General features: G+C 37.0%; 4 protein-coding genes across 6 annotated transcripts; 3 read left to right on the top strand and 1 right to left on the bottom strand.

The window, feature by feature from the left end:
• The first annotated feature begins 543 nt into the window (after window positions 1-543).
• On the top strand, window positions 544-1,161 carry LOC112083935. Its single transcript, XM_024152158.1, has one exon. The coding sequence runs from the start codon at window positions 544-546 to the stop codon at window positions 1,159-1,161; it is 618 nt and encodes a 205-aa protein (XP_024007926.1).
• A 628-nt stretch (window positions 1,162-1,789) lies between these two features.
• On the top strand, window positions 1,790-6,469 carry LOC18991837 (E3 ubiquitin-protein ligase SP1). 2 transcript variants are annotated; one of them, XM_006415166.2, is made up of 13 exons: window positions 1,790-1,936; window positions 2,236-2,294; window positions 4,198-4,288; window positions 4,390-4,442; window positions 4,547-4,674; window positions 4,759-4,854; window positions 4,944-5,081; window positions 5,156-5,221; window positions 5,412-5,524; window positions 5,610-5,720; window positions 5,848-5,891; window positions 5,964-6,072; window positions 6,159-6,469. In XM_006415166.2, the coding sequence occupies exons 3-13, from the start codon at window positions 4,215-4,217 to the stop codon at window positions 6,259-6,261; spliced, it is 1,035 nt and encodes a 344-aa protein (XP_006415229.1). In that variant the 5' UTR covers window positions 1,790-1,936; window positions 2,236-2,294; window positions 4,198-4,214; the 3' UTR covers window positions 6,262-6,469. The 2 variants fall into 2 exon arrangements, with proteins under 2 accessions (XP_006415229.1, XP_024008268.1); XM_024152500.1 differs by lacking the exon at window positions 2,236-2,294 and having other exon boundaries at window positions 4,200-4,288.
• Window positions 6,470-6,934: 465 nt separating this feature from the next.
• On the top strand, window positions 6,935-14,662 carry LOC18991836. Of its 2 annotated transcripts, XM_024153337.1 has the most exons (5): window positions 6,935-6,972; window positions 13,059-13,117; window positions 13,744-13,869; window positions 14,026-14,296; window positions 14,388-14,662. In XM_024153337.1, exons 3-5 carry the CDS (start codon window positions 13,786-13,788, stop codon window positions 14,540-14,542), a joined length of 510 nt encoding a protein of 169 aa, XP_024009105.1. In that variant the 5' UTR covers window positions 6,935-6,972; window positions 13,059-13,117; window positions 13,744-13,785; the 3' UTR covers window positions 14,543-14,662. The 2 variants fall into 2 exon arrangements, with proteins under 2 accessions (XP_024009105.1, XP_006415225.1); XM_006415162.2 differs by lacking the exons at window positions 6,935-6,972; window positions 13,059-13,117 and adding an exon at window positions 13,130-13,218.
• Window positions 14,663-18,738: 4,076 nt separating this feature from the next.
• LOC112083934 lies at window positions 18,739-20,816 on the bottom strand. Its single transcript, XM_024152157.1, has 2 exons — window positions 20,676-20,816; window positions 18,739-19,722 (listed from the first exon to the last, which is right to left on the bottom strand). Exon 2 carries the CDS (start codon window positions 19,720-19,722, stop codon window positions 18,739-18,741), a length of 984 nt encoding a protein of 327 aa, XP_024007925.1. The 5' UTR covers window positions 20,676-20,816.
• Between the last annotated feature and the right edge of the window lie 769 nt (window positions 20,817-21,585).

The following is a 21,585-nucleotide window of genomic DNA, read 5'->3' as shown; positions in this document are numbered from 1 at the left end:
TTGGCAACTCTAAAAGCAATTGGCCTTCCGGATATCTTTGTCAACTGGATTTCTCAATGCATAACTACAGCTACCTTCTCTATCTCTCTGAATGGGATCACGGGTGGTTTCTTCAAAAATTCCAGAGGCTTGCGTCAAGGGGATTCACTATCCCCTTATCTTTTTGTTGGAGGTGTTCTCAAGGCTTATTAAATCTCTATGTGCGAGATTTCTGTGGTCTGGCGACATAGATAAATCAGGAGGGGCAAAGGTAGCCTGGAAATCAGTTTGCTACCCTAAGGATGAAGGTGGTCTTGGCCTTAGGAGCTTTTCACATTGGAATTAAACTCTCTGCCTGAGACTCGTCTGGTTGCTGTTTTCCAACTGCGATTTGATAGTTGGTCTCCTTTAGGACCTCTTATTAAACTCACGGGAGAATCAGGACCATCCTCCTTTCATATTCCAAGGCACGCTCCTGTTTCTGCTGCTTGTAATGGTATCGGCTGGATTATTCCATCCCCTAGATTTGATCAAGCGCTCAGTATTCACATCCAACTAACCGCCATGGCCCTCCCTTCTAACTCTGTGGAAGAAGATGTCTTCAGTTGGGTTGTTGATGGGAAAAAGTGCAATGGTTTTTCAGCCGCTCATACGTGGAGTTCGCTCAGACCATGTCAACCGACCAAAAGCTGGTTCAATTCGATCTGGTTTAAGGGAGCAATCCCTAAGCACGCTTTTCTTATGTGGATTGCTCAACTCAACAGGCTTCCAACTCGTATTAGACTTGCTTCTTGGGGTATGTCTGTACCTACTGACTGTTGTTTATGTTCTGCAGTAGCTGAGAACAGAGATCATCTGTTTCTCACTTGTGACTACAGCTCTGAAATTTGGAGATCAATCCAGTCGCGTCTGAATCTCCGACATCATTTTTTCCTCTCTTGGGATGAGCTTCTCTCTTGGATGAGAACATCGACAAAAAGCGCTCCTAAAATCCTTAGAAAAATATCAGCGCATGCTGCAATTTACTGCTTATGGAGACAACGCAATAATGTCCTTCATAACCTTCAGTCTATCCCAGCTGCTTCCATATTCAAGGAAATTGACAAACTGGTTAGAAACATCATTACGACAAGACGACAGAGGAAATACTTCGGCGTTATGATGCCTCTTTGGCTCAAATGAGTTTCATTATATATGATTCTCAATCTCTTTTGTTCCCTTGTTTTTTATTTCTTTTTTGCCAAGGTAACAAGCTTTTAGGTAGTTTTACATAATCTGTATTACCCCCAAACTTTCATTCCTAATGATATTTACAGTTTAGAAAAAAAAAAAAAAATTAGAAGCTTTCATACAAGCTTTCCTTGACTCCGAGTCTCCGACATAATGGCAATGGAAAATTCATGTTCTCGTCATAGATAAAATTTCCCCTTACACAAATTTGCTATATGGAGGTAAATTTTTTCCGAAAGCTAAAAACATTATGGGATGGTAAACTTTAAATGAAAAAAGATATATGAAGGTTTCGTTGTTCTTTACGTCAAGACTTGAAGCAATTTACACAAAAACACAACCATATATATGAATAAGTGGTGGTCATTTAAGTTTGAAAAAGAGTACAAAAATGATTAAGCATTCACACACTTTTACCATTCACACACCAACACTTTTATAAAATGATAAATATCCATGACATTTTTTAAAAATTAGGTTTTTTTATTGTCCCACATCGACAAACTTGGATAATTGAGAAGAGGAAGCTACACTATATATAAGAGTCTCCATCCCCTATTCATCTGTCTTCCATTCAGCAATATAGGGGGCCCGAAATTCTGTTGGGCCTTTATGATAATAATAATTCTCTGATTCATAAATATGTCACCGATTTAAAAAATCGGTATCCGCCAAAGCTGACTCCTGCTTAGAGTTGCGTCGGATCCGCAACTAGTTGGTCGTTCAGGTAAGCCGTCGAATAAAAAAGTAAATCAATTGAAGATGATAAAATAAATTAAATGCCATCGAAAAAAAACAAAATCGAAAAAGCAAAATCAATGATAAATAAATTAAACCAAGTGAACGGATTTACCATATATTTTTCAATGAAAAAATCTATTTTTTTTAATAATTATAGTATAATTTTGTCGACCAATATAATTTGATACCGTTTGTGCCCGTATTAGAACAAAGCACATAAACATTAATTCGATATCTATATTGTGTTATACAAATCCATATCTATTTTTTTTCTTTCCTTCCCAGACAGCGTCGACGAGATATTTTTCTGGTCTTTCTTCGTCTATAAATCCATTCATTCAAAGGTTGGTTTTTCGTTTTTTAATTTCTTTGAAACTTTGTTTTGCTCACTTGTTAAGATGCTGTATATGAGTTACAGAGAATTCTACCCACATTTTTTTCTGAGGTTTGTTGGGTGGTTTAAACTGTCATCAAATTGTTTATGAGTTTTATGTTGGTGTTGTGTGTGGCTTCGTTTTCATAGGAATGCGATTTCGTGATTCAAAATACAAGGTTAAGATTCAGGGTTCAAGTCTTAGGTTTATCAGAATTGTTAATTTGTTTCGAGAATTATCGTTGAATTACCGTTGATGGCAGATCTTACTTTTGACTCACAAAATATGATCCACATGGGTACAAATAAAACTATGATTATTATTGATTTTTTAATTATTGATTTTTTCAATTGACGAAAAAAGCAGATTATAATTTATGTGTGAATGGCAAATTACATGATAGATGTTCTGCTTGTGAATGAACCACATCTGGGAGTTTGTGATTTTAACTATTGGGTCTGGCCCGTATTAGAAATCAGCACACAATCATTAATTTGATGCTTATATTGTGTTATACAAATCCATATTTGTTTTCTTTCTTCCCTTCCTAGACAGCGTCAATGAGATATTTCTGTAGTCTTCATTTTCTTTCTGTAAATCTATTCAAAAATTGGTTTTTCGCTTTTTTCTTTCTTTAAAACTTTGTCTTGCTCACTTGTTAAGATGCTGCATATAAGTTATGTTAATATTTTGTTTATAAATACCCATCTTTTCAGAACTTGGTTTTTTTTTTTTTTATAAAGCAAATCTTTTCTAAAAACACAAAAATGTATTATAGAGTGAATATATCTTTGTGTGGTGATGTATATGAATTACAAAAAGTAGATGTATACGTGTAAAAATTTATTCGAAGAAAATGGTCAAAAAAAAGTTTAGAGATGGTTTTAAAATATTTATGTCCATATAGTTATTATACCGGTAAATTTAAAAAGTTCTGACCATATTGAAAAAGTATGAGTAAGATCTTACCGTGTGATGCTATGTGAAAACATTTATTGAATAAAGAGTTATGCCACATTATTTTACAGAGTTTTTTTTTGGGTAAAATGATTATTTTTTTATTTTATTTTATAGAGTTTCGATATGGAAAAGATTCTGGTGGAAATGCAGCAAATAGTCGTCATATATATGTAGTAATCATCAAGTTGTGGATCATCATGAACTTACTAATTTTCTTTTGCGAATTGGATGGACAGAAAGACTAATAAACATAATGAAAGATATAATAATAGTATTTAGTAAGTTACGAACACAGAACTTATATGAAATGTAGGATGTTCACTAGAGTTTCACAAATTCAAAGAAGATTAAAACAAAAACAAAAGCAGCAAAAATTCATTCCATACTTGTAATCCAACCATTCAGAAGCTCAATATCACGTTGGGCTTAAACATGAAAAAAACATTTAGGCTCATTGAATCTTTTAGAAATAGCCACGTCATCAGCTTCCTTGTTTCTGTCTTTTATCATCTTCTTCCCCAAACCCTGAGCTTGAGAATATGAGAGAGATCAAACAAAAGATCATCCAATTACAATAATCTGAACTTTTTCTTCGAAATTTACGTCTTCCATCGATTCGCAGATCCAACGACAATCACCGAACGCCCCGAATAATCGATAACTCCATCACTGTCTGATTCTTAGCGGAGATAATCACGATCATGTTTCAATGCTCTATGTATTAATCAAGCTTCGTTTGCTCCTAGACCCTATTTTTTTTTAATTTCATCTGTCCAGATCCGAACAATACATTCAATAAAAATTAAATTCGCTGCTTAATTTGAATCCTATCTCTCTGCTCATCATCTGGAGAGGCATTATTCTTCTTCAAACAAATAAGAGTGACTTCAAAATTCAATCTCTCTCTCTTTAGAGAAGAAGAAGAAGAAAATGATTCCTTGGGGTGGAGTTACCTGCTGCCTGAGCGCTGCCGCTCTTTATCTTCTCGGCCGGAGTAGTGGCAGGTTTGTGATTTTCTTACTTTCGTTCAATCTCCATTGATTTCATTGTCCCCAAAAAGTGTAGAATATAAATCAAATCCCTTCTTATCATCCTTCGATTGCAGGGATGCTGAAGTACTCAAAACCGTCACTCGGGTTAGCCAGCTTAAGGAATTAGGTAATTATCTCGCCAAATTGCTTCTTCTACTCTCTATCTCTTTGTTTTCTGTCTTCTGATCAGTGATTCTTGATGTTGTTTCCGGATTGCTCTGTATTTGGCAGCGCAATTGCTAGAGTTAGATAGCAGCAAGCTCCTGCCTTTCATTGTGGCGGTATCAGGAAGAGTTGGCTCTGAGACACCTATCAAGTGTGAGCATAGTGGCATACGCGGTGTTATCGTCGAGGAAACGGTATGTGTAGACTGATAATTAAGATTTAGGCATGGAACCTGGTCTGTTTTTGCGTTTTTTTCATCAGTTACATGGTGATTTCAGGCGGAACAACATTTTCTGAAACACAATGAGACGGGTTCTTGGGTACAAGATAGTGCATTGATGCTGTCAATGAGTAAGGAGGTTCCTTGGTTTCTGGTAAGTCAATTATATTTGTTTTTTTCAGCTGTGACTGGATGTTTCTTAAAAACCAATTCGTAAAATTCCAAAACTTGTTTGCAAAATAGGACGATGGGACAAGTCGTGTCAATGTGGTGGGAGCTCGTGGTGCAACAGGATTTGCCTTGACTGTTGGAAGTGAAGTATTTGAAGAGTCAGGGCGTTCGCTTGTACGAGGAACACTTGATTATCTTCAAGGCCTCAAGGTTTTCGCTTTTCTTTCTGGTTCTTTATTTGATAGCCTCTCTGTTTGCTTAAGCAGCCAATCATTTTGTTTCAGATGCTTGGAGTAAAACGCATTGAGCGCGTTCTTCCAACTGGAATGCCGCTAACAATTGTTGGTGAGGTCTGTTGTATTCTCATTGTTTTCGTTTCATATACTTTGCTTAAGTTGTATCAGTTGATAGATAAATGGCTTACTAACTCCTTCACTGGTTGGAATTTGCCTTTTGGAAAATTTCTTAAAATTCCTGTTAAAGAAGCTGGATCGTTCTTTGTACCTTAAATCTAATTTCTGTTGCTACCATGTATGATAGGCTGTCAAGGACGATATTGGTGATTTACGGATTCAGAAACCTGAAAGGGGGCCTTTCTACGTCTCTCCTAAATCACTCGATCAGCTCATTTCTAATTTGGGAAAATGGTCAAGGTCGTCTCACTCTCCCCTCTTGGTTCTTCTCTTATACTCTTGCAGAAAAACGAGCCAAACTGAATGATAAGAGTCTAATTTGCAGGTGGTACAAGTACGCCTCCATGGGTTTAACTGTTTTTGGTGTGTTTCTAATAACAAAACATGTTATTGATTCTGTTCTAGAGAGAAGACGACGGCGAGAGTTACAGAAAAGGTTTGTCACAGATTTGTCAGTCTAGAAAGTGAATAGTCGTCCTCGAGAGTATATGAGTTCTAAAGCAGATTCCCTTAAAATGAATTTATCTAAACACAAAATTAAGCAGTGTCAGCTGTTGTTGCAGAGTGCTTGATGCAGCAGCTAAGAGAGCTGAGCGAGAGAGTGAAGGTATATCCATTGGTGAATCTTACTCTACATATTGGTTGCACTGGCTCTGACTAACAGAACTCTTGTCATCAGGCTCAAACGGGACACATGAGAGCGTTTCAGATTCTACCAAGAAAGAAGACGCTGTTCCTGATCTATGTGTGATCTGCCTAGAGCAGGAGTACAACGCTGTGTTTGTCCCGTAAGCATTCTTCCGCTTCTTTTGGCTTAACTTCTGCATTTGCGACTTTGCTAAAACGAACCTTTGTGTGGTTGGTACTCTCACAGGTGTGGTCATATGTGCTGCTGCACCGCATGCTCTTGCCACTTGACCAGCTGTCCACTTTGCCGGAGACGAATAGATCAGGTCGTTAAGACTTACCGTCACTGAACAACAACTCAACCGTCAGAAGCATTCTCTACTCGTGTCTTGTCTGTATCAAAACGATCAGTTTAGCCTCCGTTATCCTCTCTTGTTTGATTTTGAGAACAGTACATTTGAATTATATATATTGTATACATTTTGATAACACTACATCTAAAATTGTAGCCTTGGAAACTAAAGTGTCCTTGAAAGACTAAACATTTTTATTTGGCAAGTCGGTTCGTAACAATGTATTAGGCTTCATTAAGAAGAAATTAGATGTGATAATTGTTGTCCTCGATGCAGTGTAGCAAAGGAAACGATTAATCATGGATACTTTCAATTCCTCTTCCTTAAATGGGTTTGATCATGATAAATGTTTAATCATGAATAATTTCAATTCCTACAAGCTGACTTTCAACACATGGCTTCTCATTATGGAGATGTCTTGGCATAAGGGTGTATGGTTCACCCATTCAACTCCTAAATATTCATTCCTTGTGTGGCTAACGATTCACAATCGCATTTTTATTGAAGACTGTGAAAACATGGAACACGGGAGCAAGCATCGATTGTCCTATGCCAGGAACCTGTGGAGACTAGAAGCAATTTCTGTTGGGCCTGTATAATATTAATAAATCTCTGATTCTTAAATAAGTCACCGATTTAAAAAATCGGTATCCGCCAAAGCTGACCCGCTTAAAGTTGCGTCGGATCCGCAACTAGTTGGTCGTTCAGGTAGGGCTGGAATTATTATCCGGTATCCGCTATCCGATCCTATCCGATCCGTAAAAACGGATATTCGTGTAGTTCGGATCCGGATCCGGATAGTGAAATTAAGTATTCGGTTATTTCGGATACAGATCCGGATAATAGAAAATTTTAAACTCGGATATCCGTTATCCGTTATCCGTTTATTAAGATTTTGAAAATTTTGAAATCTTTGGATATGCATTTAATTTTTTGGTTTAATTATGTTTGAAAATTGTTTTTGGTTTAACTCTTTTACACATTATTGAAATTTATATTGCATGATTAATTTTTTATTTCAGATTGTGAGAGAAGACCATGAAAATAGATAACACAAGGATATGAAGATAAATTAACTTCTCTATTACTATTTTCTCTTTTGCTATGTAAATTTTTAAACTGTGTTATTTGAATGCTACTTGAATGCTTTTAAATTTTTGGTATTTGTAATTTTTGCTATAATGATACATTTTAATTATATATGTTATCTCATTATAATTTTAAAAATTGAAGTTTTTTTTTTAAATCAACGAAACCGGATATCCGGTCGGATATCCGTAAATCTTCGGTTCAAACCGGATATTCGGTCTCCGGATATCCGGAGTTTTCGGATCCGGATTCGGATAATAAAATTGATTATCCGTCAAATCCGGAGCCGGATTCGGATACTTTGAAAAGTCCGGATATCCGGCTCCGTTCCAGCCCTACGTTCAGGTAAGCCATCGAATAAAAAAGTAAATCAATTGAAGATGATAAAATAAATTAAATGGCATCGAAAAAAACAAAATCGAAAAAGCAAAATCAATGATATCTATTATATTAAAACAGAAGCACATTTAGTACTAGGGCTAGGCATATTAACCGGACCGGAAAACCCGCCTGGAACCGACCTGATAATCATGGTTCGGATCGGATTTGGATTTGACCTAATTACCCGTTGGATCTTGTTCTGTCGACCCGTGGGTAATGGTTCGGATCCGGTTCTATGGATAGACCCGATAGTGTACCCGAAGTTTCCTCTTTTGATTTGATTTTCCCCAAACTTCTCTCGATTTTTCTCTGCATTTTCAAAATTCAATCCATCCGAGAATATTGCTGAATCTTCCCACCTCACCGACGATCTCGCAACACAATCTACTTCCCAATATCGTCTCGATCGATCGAATTATAAAAGCAACCTCAATTTCCAAGCCCCAACTACAAAACTGGAATCCCTAGCTGCCTTCTCTTCGCAATCTCCATCTCCATCAACTGCATCGTCGAGAAATAACTCTGAGGTAAATCTCCTTCAATTGATTCACGTTTCAGTCGTCTTTTTCTGTGTGTGGTTGGTGTTTTTTCACATTTCTGTTAATGTTAGATTGTGATTTGTGAGGTTTTTTTTGGCGACTGATGTGGTGTTTTTTTTCTTTGATTGATCATTGATGCTTTGCTAAACTTGTCGAATGAATGTGAGATTGTGAGGTTTTGTTAACTTGGATGAATTTCACTGAATCAGTGATCTTATATCTGTCGACCGAATGTTATATTTCTGCGAATGATGTGGTGTTTTTTTGGCTTGATGTTTTGCTAACTTGTCGACTGAATGTGATCATGTGAGGTTTTGTTAACTTGTATGAATGTCAACCGCTGATATTATTGCACAAACATATATAGCAGATGATAGACACTTCTAAATGAACTTAAGAACTCAAGTAAGTTGATGTTGGTTTTGTTTGGTGATTGCTTCATTGTGTTCTGTTCTGTGATACATTAGTGTTATAGTTACTTAGCTGAACTGCTGAAGCTTTAGAGATTGATCTGTTGAAGTTGAACTTTGAAACTTGTATGAAGTTTCAGTTAAAACGTTTATTGATTTGTTGTTCTAAACTTTCGCAGATGGCCTCTTCTGAAAATCCACTGAGCACTGATATTCCAATGCATGACATTGACGATGTCCTTGATGACACATATGAAGATGTTGAAACTCCTTGTACTCGGAAGACAGGCAAGAGGAAAGAGTCTGCTTCTGAATGTTCTGGTTCTAAGGGTACAAAGAAGACAAGGTCGAAGATGTGGGAACACTACACCAGGCAGAAGAAAAATTATGATAAATGTAATTGTAACTACTGTGGCCGTGAAATGTCCTGTCCAACCAAGTCAGGGACTTCTAGTCTGAAGAAGCACATCGTTTTTGGTTGCAAGTCATACCGAGCATGGAAGGCTGCAAACAAAGACATGAGCCAGACAGTGTTATCTCCTACCGGTGAAGATGGGATGCTGGGTTTAGGTAAAGTCTCTGAACTTGTCTTTAGAGAGGCTTCATCTGAGATGCTTGTTTTAGGGGAGTTGCCAATAGCGTTAGAGAGTGTTGCTTGGAGGCATTTCACTTCGAAATGTAAACTGCACACTCCTCAGTCCCGGAGAACAGCTACAAGAGATATTGTGGCAATGTATGTTGCACGAAAGGAGAAAATGAAGAAGATTCTTGGGGACAACAAGCAGAGACTGTCGCTGACAACAGATATATGGACTGCTCCATATACTAGTACGAGTTACATGGTGGTTACAGCCCATTTTATTGATGCATCTTGGAGATTAAGGAAGATGATCATAGGGTTCAAGAACGTTTCTGATCATACAGGATCAACGATTTGCAATGTTCTGCTGGAGGTTTTGGCTGAGTGGGAGATTAAAAGAGTGTTTACAATTACTGTGGACAATGCAACAGCTAACAGCTCGGCAATGAGGAGATTCAAGGAAGCATTTATGCAACAAGGCGATGATGCATTGGTTCTTAACGGTAAGTACCTGCATCTAAGGTGTGCAACACATATTTTGAACCTTATCGTGAAGGATGGTTTGGCAGAAGAAGATGATAGTATTGTTGCTATTAGGAATGCAATTCATTATGTCCGATCTTCTATAAACAGAGTTAAGTCTTTTGAGTTTCGAGTAGAGACAGGAAAGATGACTAGAGGAAGCTTGCCTTTAGACGTGAAGATCAGATGGAATTCTACTTGTCTCATGCTGGAACAGGCTTTAAAGTTCAGGTTGGCTTTTGAGAGGATGGAGGCTGAAGACAAACCTTATGGTGACCACTTTCTGGAACAAGTAGAAGGAAAAAAACGGATTGGACCACCAACTACAAGCAATTGGGATAAAGTTGACAGGTTGGTTCAATTCCTTGTTATTTTCTACAAATCTACTTTGATTCTATCAGCTTTTACATCTGTGGCTGCACACAAAGTTTATAATGAAATAGTCACTATCACGTCAAACATTAGTGTTATTAGTACTTCTCCTGTAGCCGATGACTCTTTAAAGAGTAAAGCTTTAGCTATGATTGGTAAACTAGAGAAGTATTGGGATCCTTTTAGGGAGAAGAATGAAATGAATAGGCTTGTGATAGTGGCTAGTGTTTTTGATCCACGAAAGAAGATGAAGTTTGCCCAACTATGTTTCGAGTCTCTATATGGAAAGAATAGTCACGCAGCGAACCAGCTTTATGATTCTATAGAGGACATTTTGAAGAGTTTGTTTGCTGAGTACAGTAGCTTAGTAGACAGGAATAGTTCTAGTGGATCACAGGGACCATCTTCTTCTCAGTCCCAAGGGACATTTTCGCAGTCTCAAGAGCAAAATGGAGGTGATGTTTTTGAAAGAGGTCTTCTGAGTCATGGTGTTGGGTATAAACGCATGGACAGCATTTACGATGAGCTTGTAGAAGAAACAGGAGTTGGCGATTCAACAAATGAGCTAGAGATCTATCTGAAAGAGGCTGTTGACAAACCAAAAGTGATGAAGGGAACAGAGTATGATATCTTAGGTTGGTGGATGAGAAATAGTGGCAAGTTCCCTGTTCTTTCACTCATTGCGAAAGACATACTTGCAATGAAAGTGTCATCAGTTGCCTCTGAATCTGCATTTAGCACAAGTGGGAGAGTGTTAAGCCCATACCGAAGTTGTTTGACCCACTATATGGTTGAGGTGTTGATGTGTACTGAACAGTGGTTAAAAACTGAGATTCATATCAATGAAAGAGGAGTCTCAACTTGTGAACAATTGCTTGCAGATGTGGAGCTTGAAGATGAACTCATGAGGCGTAAGTTACATCTTTTTGATTTATCTCTTTGTCTTTGATTATCAGTTTCGGCTTATAACATCATTATTCTTTCTTTTTTTATGTAGAAAATGATCCTGAAGTCAACATACAAAGAGGCTGAGGCTGCTGATGTCGTGTTTGTGTCTTTGTGAACTTGGAAAACAAAAGGTAAGGTGGTAAACATTGCATATTGATAAGTGATGACTGCATTTGGGAATAGGTGAATAGCTCATGCTTGCGTTTTTGTAAATTTGTGGCCATTTGTTTACTGATTTGTATCTTTGTGTCTTTGTATATGCTGTAGGTGTTCACGCTCAAGTCTTGAAGCTCAACTTTTCAAGTGCTAAGATATGAATACGACCCAAAGACTCTTGCAATGCCTAGTGATCTCTACTTTTTAGGATTTTAAGTTCTTATGTTTTAGGATTTTGATTTGGTTTTATGATTTGTTCAAGTTTTAAAACTTTATTCAGTATTACGTTTCAGTTATGCACTTTTAACTATTGAGAACTTCAAATTTTTTAAGCAGTTTCAGTTTTTTTTAAAAAAAATTCGGGTTTAATAGCTAATTTCGGTTTAATTTTCGGTTCGGGTCCAACAAAAAACCGATCCGAACGGTTATCCTTGATTTTCGGTTATAATTCGGTTCTAATAATTTAAGTCCGAACCGACCCGTAACAGGTCAGAACCGGCCCGAAACCGAACCGAAATTTATCGGTTCTCAAATGGGTCCAAAAATTAATAACCGAAAGAACTGAACCCGGTCGGTTTTAACCCGGAACCGACCCGCCGAACCGAATGTCCAGGCCTATATAGTACTTGTTTCCAAACACTCCTAATTTTTTTTAAATGTTTAAAAATATTTTTAATAATTATTTATATTTAATTTCGAAAATTAGTTATTAATTTAAATATTTTTAGAGTTCTTTAAATATAGGTAATTTAGATTTGATTTGATTAAAAATAATAAATCAGATATTAATTTAGATTTGATTTAAAGATTCTAATTTAAATAATTTCTATACTATTAAACATTTTTATCAAAAATATTTAGAATTTTTGAAAAAAAAAATTCCCATATGAAAAATAATGGTCATATTTGAAATATAAAATATTTATAATGATGTAAATGATATGATATTTTTGTTGCTTATATAATATATTTACGATTATGATTTATTTACAAATTAATAATAAAATAATAGGTAAAATTCAAATGTATAATTTAAATATTAAAAATATATATTTAAAATTCATAGAACTAAAAATACATATAAAAAAAACCGGATTAAAAATATTTTGGTAACTAAAATCACTAATTTTGAATTATACATGTATATCGAAAATATATTTTTCATACAAAATCAAAACATAAAAAATTAAAAATTATTGCATACACTATAATGTGGTTTGAAAAACCAATTGTACACTCTCTTCGTTGATTAAATTTTAGAAAACTATAATGCTAAATAATACTGTTAATACATTTCAAATTTTTAACAAATATTTATATTATATGGTAATATGAACGGAAAAGTTAGAATTATGTTTTTATAATAGTTCATTTTGAATTAATATTAGCGGCCGGTTAAAATTATATTTTTATAATCATAATTAATTTTAATACTACAAAAATATATCTAAACACAAAAATCAATATTTTCATTTATTAAAAAATATATTTATAAAAATAATTATATCTAAACTCAAAAACACAAATTATATTACAAAATTCGTGAAACAATAAAAAAATATTCCCGTGCGGATGCACGAAATTAAAATCTAGTAATAAATTAAACCAAGTGAACGGATCTACCATATATTTTTCAATGAAAAAATCTATTTTTTTTTAATAATTACAGTATAATTTTGTCGACCAATATAATTTGATACCGTTTGTGCCCGTATTAGAACAAAGCACATAAACATTAATTCGATATCTGTATTGTGTTATACAAATCCATATCTATTTTTTTTCTTTCCTTCCCAGACAGCGTCGACGAGATATTTTTCTGGTCTTTCTTCGTCTATAAATCCATTCATTCAAAGGTTGGTTTTTCGTTTTTTAATTTCTTTGAAACTTTGTTTTGCTCACTTGTTAAGATGCTGCATATGAGTTACAGAGAATTTTACCCACATTTTTTTCCGAGGTTTGTTGGGTGGATTAAACTGTCCTCAAATTGTTTATGAGTTTTATGTTGGTGTTGTGTGTGGCTTCGTTTTCATAGGAATGCGATTTCGTGATTCAAGATACAAGGTTAAGATTCAGGGTTCAAGTCTTAGGTTTATCAGAATTGTTAATTTGTTATCGAGAATCATCGAACCTAAGGAAAACGAGACAATTATCTCATCCAGATTGGTTTTGCACATAGAAATCGACAGAAATATTGTGGAATGCAATAATCACTTCATATAACAAAAAATTTGAAACGGTAATGAAGGTTTTGGGATGATGGGTCTAATGAGAGTCTTCGATTTGAAATTGAGCTTAAGCACGCAAGCATCCAATAGGTTCTCGTTTTTTTAGGTTAATATCGAGATTATCAAGATTAGGAAAATTGACTATATTCCTTATCAAAAATATTTTTCTTTGTTCTTTTTCAAACCAGAATGCTCTATTTGATCAACAGTTATTTTGCGAGGGTATTATGACATTAAATTGTATGTTGTTTTAGCTGTTCCTAGCCTTGTTGATTGTCGGAATCGGGTAGACCAAGATGGAGCTCAATCCAAAGAAGTATGTTGAGCTATTGGAAAAAATTGAAGCTGAAGCTGATAAGGTTCTACTAGCTAAATATCAGGTACTCTGAAATCTGTTCGGTATCATCATGTTGGAAATATTCATTGCTTCATATTTCATATTGATTTCTGAGTAGCACAATAAACAATCTTGGTAGTTTTGAATTTGTCTTGCGAGAAATCAACTGGGTTTTAACCAAGTGGAATTTGTAATATAGATGGTGGAGAATGACAGGGAGAGGAATGTGAACAGAGAGGCTCTTACAGCACTTACGAAGAGAGCTCAGACAACAAAGACTAGTGTTCCTTTTCCTTTCGATTCTATGATGAAAGATGTCCGTGGGAGCTCAGCGAAACAACCTGTGGTCAAAGAAATTTGCTCGACATGTGGGTCACATTGCTCTAACGAACCCACTTGGATGATTCTCCCAGGAGCTGATCTTTTCGCTGCAGTACCGTTTCATGTTGTGCATACAATGCTAGAGAAAGGTTTGTCTTCTCTACGGGTTTTGCTACTTTCTTTCTCAAATGTTAATATACTAGTCTCATGGGAAAATGGTATACTGTGTTACTGTTATAGATGGAAAGAAAATGGAGTTTGAAGCGAGGAAATTGCAGAGCTTAATGAAGGAAAAGACTCTTTGCTTATCAGAACTTAGGACTCTTGGTGATAGTATTCCTCCAGGCATTATCAGATCGTTAGTCACGTTAGAGGACAACCCTAAAGTTAAGTAAAACAATGCTGGTTTTTTCATTAATGGCGTTATCCATTTGTGATGTTGATAAATTTGTTAAAGTTATTATTGTATTTTTAATTCAATCAACAAGATTTTCTTGTTTCTTTTTGATAAATTATATTTTATTGTTGGAGGATTTTACTGTATTTTTCAAGTTTAACCAAAAAGTCGTAATTACAAGTCACATTATTGCTGAATATTATTCTATTGTCTTAATTATTAAGGGAAAAACTCTTTTTTTATTGTTTCCATAAGCAGTGTATATATACATTACATAACTAATGTATCAGAAACTTTAATGGGCCATGAGACATTAACCTGATGGTTAATGGGCCGGTTAATAAAAGTCCATTTGTTTATAACACTCCCCCTTGGACAATGTAACCGTACCTGTCACAAAACCGGGATCTCTATAATGCGCTGGGGAACGTTGCCTCATTAAAACCTTACCAGGAAAACCCAGTGGGAAAAACCATGGTGAAGGAAAAAGAGTACAACACGCATTACTCCCCCTGGTTTAGGCATCACTGTAGATCTCTAAGTCTACGCATTCCTATCTGATGAATGAGCTTCCGGAGTGTAGAAGTCGGTAATGATTTAGTGAATAGATCGGCTGAATTTTCGCTTGATCGGACTTGCTGAACCTTGACCTGACCATCCTTCTGTAGCTCATGAGTGAAGAAGAATTTGGGCAGAATACGCTTCGTCCGGTCACCTTTGATGTAGCCGTCCTTGAGTTGAGCGATACAAGCTGCATTGGCTTCATACATCACCGTAGGCTCCTTATCTTCGTCCATACCACAATCTGATCGGATATGCTGAGTCATGGACCGCAACCAAACACACTCTCTACTAGCTTCGTGAATGGCCAAGATTTCCGCATGATTGGATGAGGTAGCGGCAATAGTCTGCTTCATGGATCTCCAAGATATGACTGTTCCTCCATGCGTGAAAACATAACCGGTTTGAGACCGGGCACAGTGCGGATCTGACAAATATCCTGCATCAGCAAAACCAACTAGACCATCCTTGTTATGGTTAGAATAAAATAATCCCAAGTCCTTAGTACCTTGAAGGTATCTAAGGATGTGCTTAATACCGTTCCAGTGCCTTTGAGTTGGACACGAACTAAAGCGAGCTAAGAGGCTCACGGCAAAGCAGATGTCTGGTCTAGTGTGACTAGCCAAGTACATTAATGCTCCTATGGCACTGAGGTATGGCATTTCAGGACCGAGGATTTCTTCATCGTCCTTCTTTGGACCGAATGGATCACTATCCAATCCAAGGCTCCTCACAACCATTGGGCTGGTCAATGGGTGGGCCTGGTCCATATTGAATCTCTTGAGTACCTTTTCAGTGTATGCCAATTGATGCACAAGGATTCCGTCATTGACGTACTCAAGTTGTAATCCCAAACAGAATTTAGTTTTGCCTAGGTCTTTCATTTCAAACTCTGCTTTTAAGCATTCACCTGTTTGGGCGATTTCACCAGATGTTCCGAGGATGTTCAAGTCATCCACGTATACTGCTATGATTACAAATCCTTTGTTTTGATATTTTCTGATGAAGATGCATGGACTGATCGGATCGTTTTCGTAGCATTCTCTGATGAGATATTCACTTAACCGGTTATACCACATACGTCCGCTTTGTTTCAGTCCATATAAGGATTTGTTCAGCCTAATGCAGTGTTTATCACGAGATGCATGCTTATCTTTGAGCTCAATACCATCTGGTAATCTCATATAGATTTCACTGTCCAGTGGTCCATAAAGATATGCGGTTACAACATCCATTAACCGCAAATCTAAGTTTTCTCTTATGGCCAGACTTATGAGGAATCGAAATGTAGTTGCATCCACCACTGGAGAATAAGTCTCCTCATAATCGATTCCGGGTCTCTGTGAGAATCCTTGTGCTACAAGGCGGGCCTTGTATCTAACGACTTCGCCGAGTTCGTTTCTTTTACGCACAAAGACCCATTTGTTTCCCACTGGTTTAACATCGAATGGTGTCCTTAAGATCGGACCAAACACATTCCGTTTCTTTAAACTATTCAACTCCACGTTTATGGCTTCTTTCCATTTCAGCCAATCTGATCTACGAGTGCACTCAATTATAAACGTGGGTTCTAGATCCTCTTGCGTGTGCGCAATCTCAAGTGCTACCTTGTATGCAAAAGTTTCATTGATGTCGACATCTTTTCTGTTCCATAGAGAACCGAATATGATATAATTAATTGAGATCTCATTATTATCAATCCCTTCAGAACCTTGAGTTTTGGCATCCCAAACCTCTTGAGATGGTTCGATAGGGTAAGTATCAGCTGAGGCTGTATCCGTGTTCTCTTGAATCCCGGTTTCAATCATTGCACCTTTCTTTGATTTCCGGGGATTCTTATCTTTGGAACCTGGTGGTCTGCCACGTTTCTTACGTGCGTCAGACTCTGTAGCAACTTGACTTTTCCCTGAGGGGACATCTATTCGTACTGGTGCATTACAAGCTGGTACGATTTGGTAACTTTGTTCGGGTCAGCAAAGGAATCTGGCAATTGATTAGCTAGCTTTTGTAAATGTATAATTCTTTGGACCTCTGAATCACATTCTAGAGTCCGAGGATCTTGCCATTGTGTGGATGTTTGATTCCATGAAAGTTCTTTTACCAGCTTGTCTGTCTCACCACCTAATCTAGGATATACCGATTCATCAAATCGGCAATCTGCATATCTGGCTTTAAACAGATCTCCTGTAGTTGGCTCGAGATATTTTATGATGGTGGGAGAATCAAAACCAACATATATTCCCATTCTCCTTTGAGGTCCCATTTTAGTCCTCTGTGGTGGTGCAATGGGTACATAGACTGAACACCCAAATGTTTTAATATGGGAGACGTCTGGCTCATGACCCGTTAGCAATTGGGATGGTGAATATTTGTGCTCACTAGATGGTCGTATGCGTATTAGTTCAGCGGCATGTAAGACTGCGTGTCCCCAAGCTGAGACCGGGAGTTGTGACCTCATGAGTAATGGTCTAGCAACCCATTGAATTCGTTTAATGAAGGATTCAGCTAATCCATTTTGTGTATGGACATGTGGAACGGGATGTGGAACGGGATGTTCAACACTTACCCCCATGGACATACAATATTCATTAAACGCTTGGGAAGTGAATTCACCATCATTATCAAGACGTATAGTCTTTAATGGGAAGTCTGGAAAATGGGCTCGTAATCTGATGATTTGGGCCAATAACCTAGCAAAAGTCTGGTTCCTAGAAGAGAGCAGACAGACATGCGACCAGCGGGTCGATGCGTCAATGAGGACCATGAAATATCTGAATGTCCCACAAGGTGGGTGAATTGGTCCACATATGTCTCCTTGGATTCTTTCCAGAAAGTTCAAGGTCTCTTTAGACACTTTGACTGGTGAAGGTCGGGTAATCAGTTTCCCTTGTGAGCAAGCTGTGCACTTGAGGTGCTGAGGGAAAATACCATTTGGTTTAAGGCTGTGCCCTTTAGAATTCTGGACTAATTTACGCATCATGTTCGCACCGGGATGACCCAGGCGATCATGCCAAATAGTGTAATCTAAAAACCGTGCTTTGATAGCAGCATTAGCCTCAATCATACTGACTTTAGCATGGTAAATGCCAGTAGATACGGCGGGTATAGTTTCGAAAACTTGTTTATGGCCATTTATCATTTTAGTGATAATTAAAAACTCTTTGTTCCCTTCATCCTGAGTTTCGATATGGAAACCATTCAATCTTATGTCTTTGAAACTCAATAGGTTTCTCTTAGAACTGGGTGAGTATAAGGCATCAGAGATGTCTAGATATGTGCCATTTGATAACAGCACATTAGCTTGGCCATGGCCCTCTATTAGGCTCGAACTACCCGCTATAGTGCTAATGTTTGCGGTTTTGATTACTAAATTTATGAAGTAATTCTTGTCTTTTAGAATGGTGTGGCTCGATCCACTATCCACAATGATATCCATATTGTCTTGCATATCTTTATTAAACAAGAATTATAATTCAATAACATACAAAAATGAGATGTAAATAAAACATTACTCCATAAATTAAAATGTAAAAGCAAAAGGTCTTAAAAATCCAAAGTAAAGACAATAAATCCCAAAAAAAACAAAAGATAAAAGTTTAAGGAGTAATGAAAAACAAATTCAGATTTTTGAGATCAATCAAGGAGGTCGGAGAGCTCATAATCCATGCCATCAATCTTATCATCCTTTGAGTCATCTTCATTGACTTGATGAACCAGGTTAGCCTCATGATTATCTTTCCCATACTTCTGGTAGAGCTCAGCAAGATATTTGGGAGTACGGCAGATCTTGACCCAATGATTAGTCATTCCGCATCTTGAGCAAGGAGTTGGTCTAGATGAACTGCCTCTTTGGGTCGGTTTGTTGATACCACGACCCTTACCCCAACCAAAACTGAGGTTAGGTCGGTTATATTGGTTCGGTCTACCGCGTCCTCTGCCGCGCAGTCCATGTCCATTTCCACGTCCACGTCCACGATCTGAGGATCTGTTACGTTGGACGAAGTTGGACTCTTTTCTGGTTCCTTCTGGCAATGGGGCTGATCCTGGAGGCCGCATGGCACTGTTCCTCAACAGAAGCTGATTGTTCTTCTCAGCAAGCAGTAAGCAAGATATCAAATCCTCATAGGTGCTATGATTCATGGCACGGTATTGTTGTTGGAGAACAACATTGGGAGTGCCAAAAGTAGAGAATGTTTTCTCTAGCATATCCTTATCAGTGACCTCCTCGCCACATAGTTTTATGAGTGCAACTATCCGAAAGAGTTCGGAATTGAATTCTTCGACGGATTTGAAATCTTCGAACCGTAGGTTCTTCCAGTCGAACTTGGCTTGGGGCAGTATGACCGTTTTCTGATGGTCATATCGCTTTTTCAGTGCCACCCAAAGTTCGAGTGGATCCTCAAGAGTGAGGTATTGTTGCTTGAGAGACTCAGCGAGGTGATGGCGGATAATAAATATCGCCGAGTACCGTTCTGTTTGAGTCGCGGTGTTGGGATCTTTGATGCATTCACCCAGACTTTTTGAGTTGAGGTAGATCTTGGTGTCAAGGGCCCATTTGAGGTAGTTATCTCCGGAGACAGTGAGTGCCTCATATTCGACCTTCTGAATGTTTGACATCTGAAACATATAATAATTTATGTTAAATAATCAATAGTATAAGACTATGATCATTGGAATAAGGGATTTAAGGTATTCTTGGGAAAACTTTCCATTTCAAGAAACTTGCTATTTTAGGAAACTTGCTATATAAGGGAATTCTAAAATCGAACCTTAGGGTTTATAACCTAGCCGGTTTAATAGTGTTTCCAAATTTAGCTCTAATAGATAAACATTGGTTTTTTTTTTTTTTTTTTTTAAATTGATTTTGGAAACTAATTTGAAATTAACCGATCAAGCTTAAACCGATCGGATTGATCGATTAAACAACAAAACCGGTTAAATTAGATTTAATTTTGGAAACCGGTTATTAGGGTTATTAATCGGTTAAGGGATTAAACTAAACGGATTTGCTAGGGTTTAATTTTTATTAGGAAAAACCGATCGGTTTAAACTTAAACCCTATCGATTTAGGATTAGAATTTATCGGTTTATAAACGGTTTAGGTGGATCGATTGGTTTAGAGTTTGAGGGGTCGATTGGTTTAGGATTTAGGAGCTTGCATGGACCAGTTTTAGGGTTTTCAAGGATCGGATCTAAGATAAATAACCGATCGGTTTAAGATTTAAACCGATCGATCTCGGTTTAACGATAGACAAACCAAAACGATTTTAGATCTAGGGTTTTGCAAAGATTTAGGTTTCGGTTGCAAGGAATTTTAGTGTTTGGTTTAGATGATGCTAGGACCGATCGGTATAGGGTTTGAACAAAGCATTAGGGTTTAGGTTTTATATGATAAAGCCGATTAGGAAAAATAAAACCAATTAGGGTTTTGACAAGAAGAAAGAGGATCGGTTTGGTTATGGTTTTAAAAACGAAAAAGACGATGAAGAATCATGAAAAGAACCGATCCATATTAGGGTTTTCAAAAAAAAACCAAAACTTTGATTAGGATCTATAGTTTTAGATAATACCTTTTCGCCAAATGGATTTCTGACCGGCTTATGATCTGGGAGCTAAAGACCACAGATATCTACTGGAAACTCCTGAGAATGATGGCCAGAAGGGAGGACGAACAGCTGCTACAATGGAGGAACCACCGCTTGGAAAGAATCACCCGCTAAGGTGGGACAGCGCCGATTCTTTTGAGTCTTGAGGGCGCGTCTGGTGTCGGATTGAGGAGCGGTTTTCACCACTAGATTCTTCTCTTCCAGGGCTTCAAAATGATATGTAGATCGCTTTCTAACTCCTTGTATTTTGAGAGATATGATCGTTTGAAGTTGAGCTTCGTGCTGATAACGTATTAAGGGAAAAACTCTTTTCTTATTGTTTCCATAAGCAGTGTATATATATATTACATAACTAATGTATCAGAAACCCTAATGGGCCATGAGACATTAACCTGATGGTTAATGGACCGGTTACTAGAAGTCCATTTGTTTATAACATTAATAAGTATTTTGTTTTTGGGATAATTTTTAGTTATATAAATATATAATCTCTCATTTACTATCGGAAAGTAATCTTTATAAGACGAGTTTAAATTTCTGTTGAACAAAAAAAATCTGCCAAAAAAAAAAGCTGAGATCAAGTCAAAATCTTCTTTTGCCTCGAGACAAAATTAGGTTTATCAGAACTGTTAATTTGTTATCGAGAATCATCGAACCTAAGGAAAACGAGACAATTATCTCATCCAGATTGGTTTTGCACATAGAAGTCGACAGAAATATTGTGGAATGCAATAATCACTTCATATAATCAAAAATTTGAAACGGTAATGAGGGTTTTAGGATGATGGGTCTAATGAGAGTTTTCGATTTGAAATTGAATTTAAGCACGCAAGCATCCAATATGTTCTACTTCTCGTTTTTTACAGGTTATTAT

The sequence above is a fragment of the Eutrema salsugineum genome, unplaced genomic scaffold (assembly GCF_000478725.1).
Source record: "Eutrema salsugineum unplaced genomic scaffold, Eutsalg1_0 scaffold_5, whole genome shotgun sequence".
Lineage (NCBI taxonomy): Eukaryota > Viridiplantae > Streptophyta > Magnoliopsida > Brassicales > Brassicaceae > Eutrema > Eutrema salsugineum.
The sequence above is the reverse complement of the archived record's forward strand: the minus strand, read 5'-3'. Positions and strand labels throughout refer to the sequence as shown.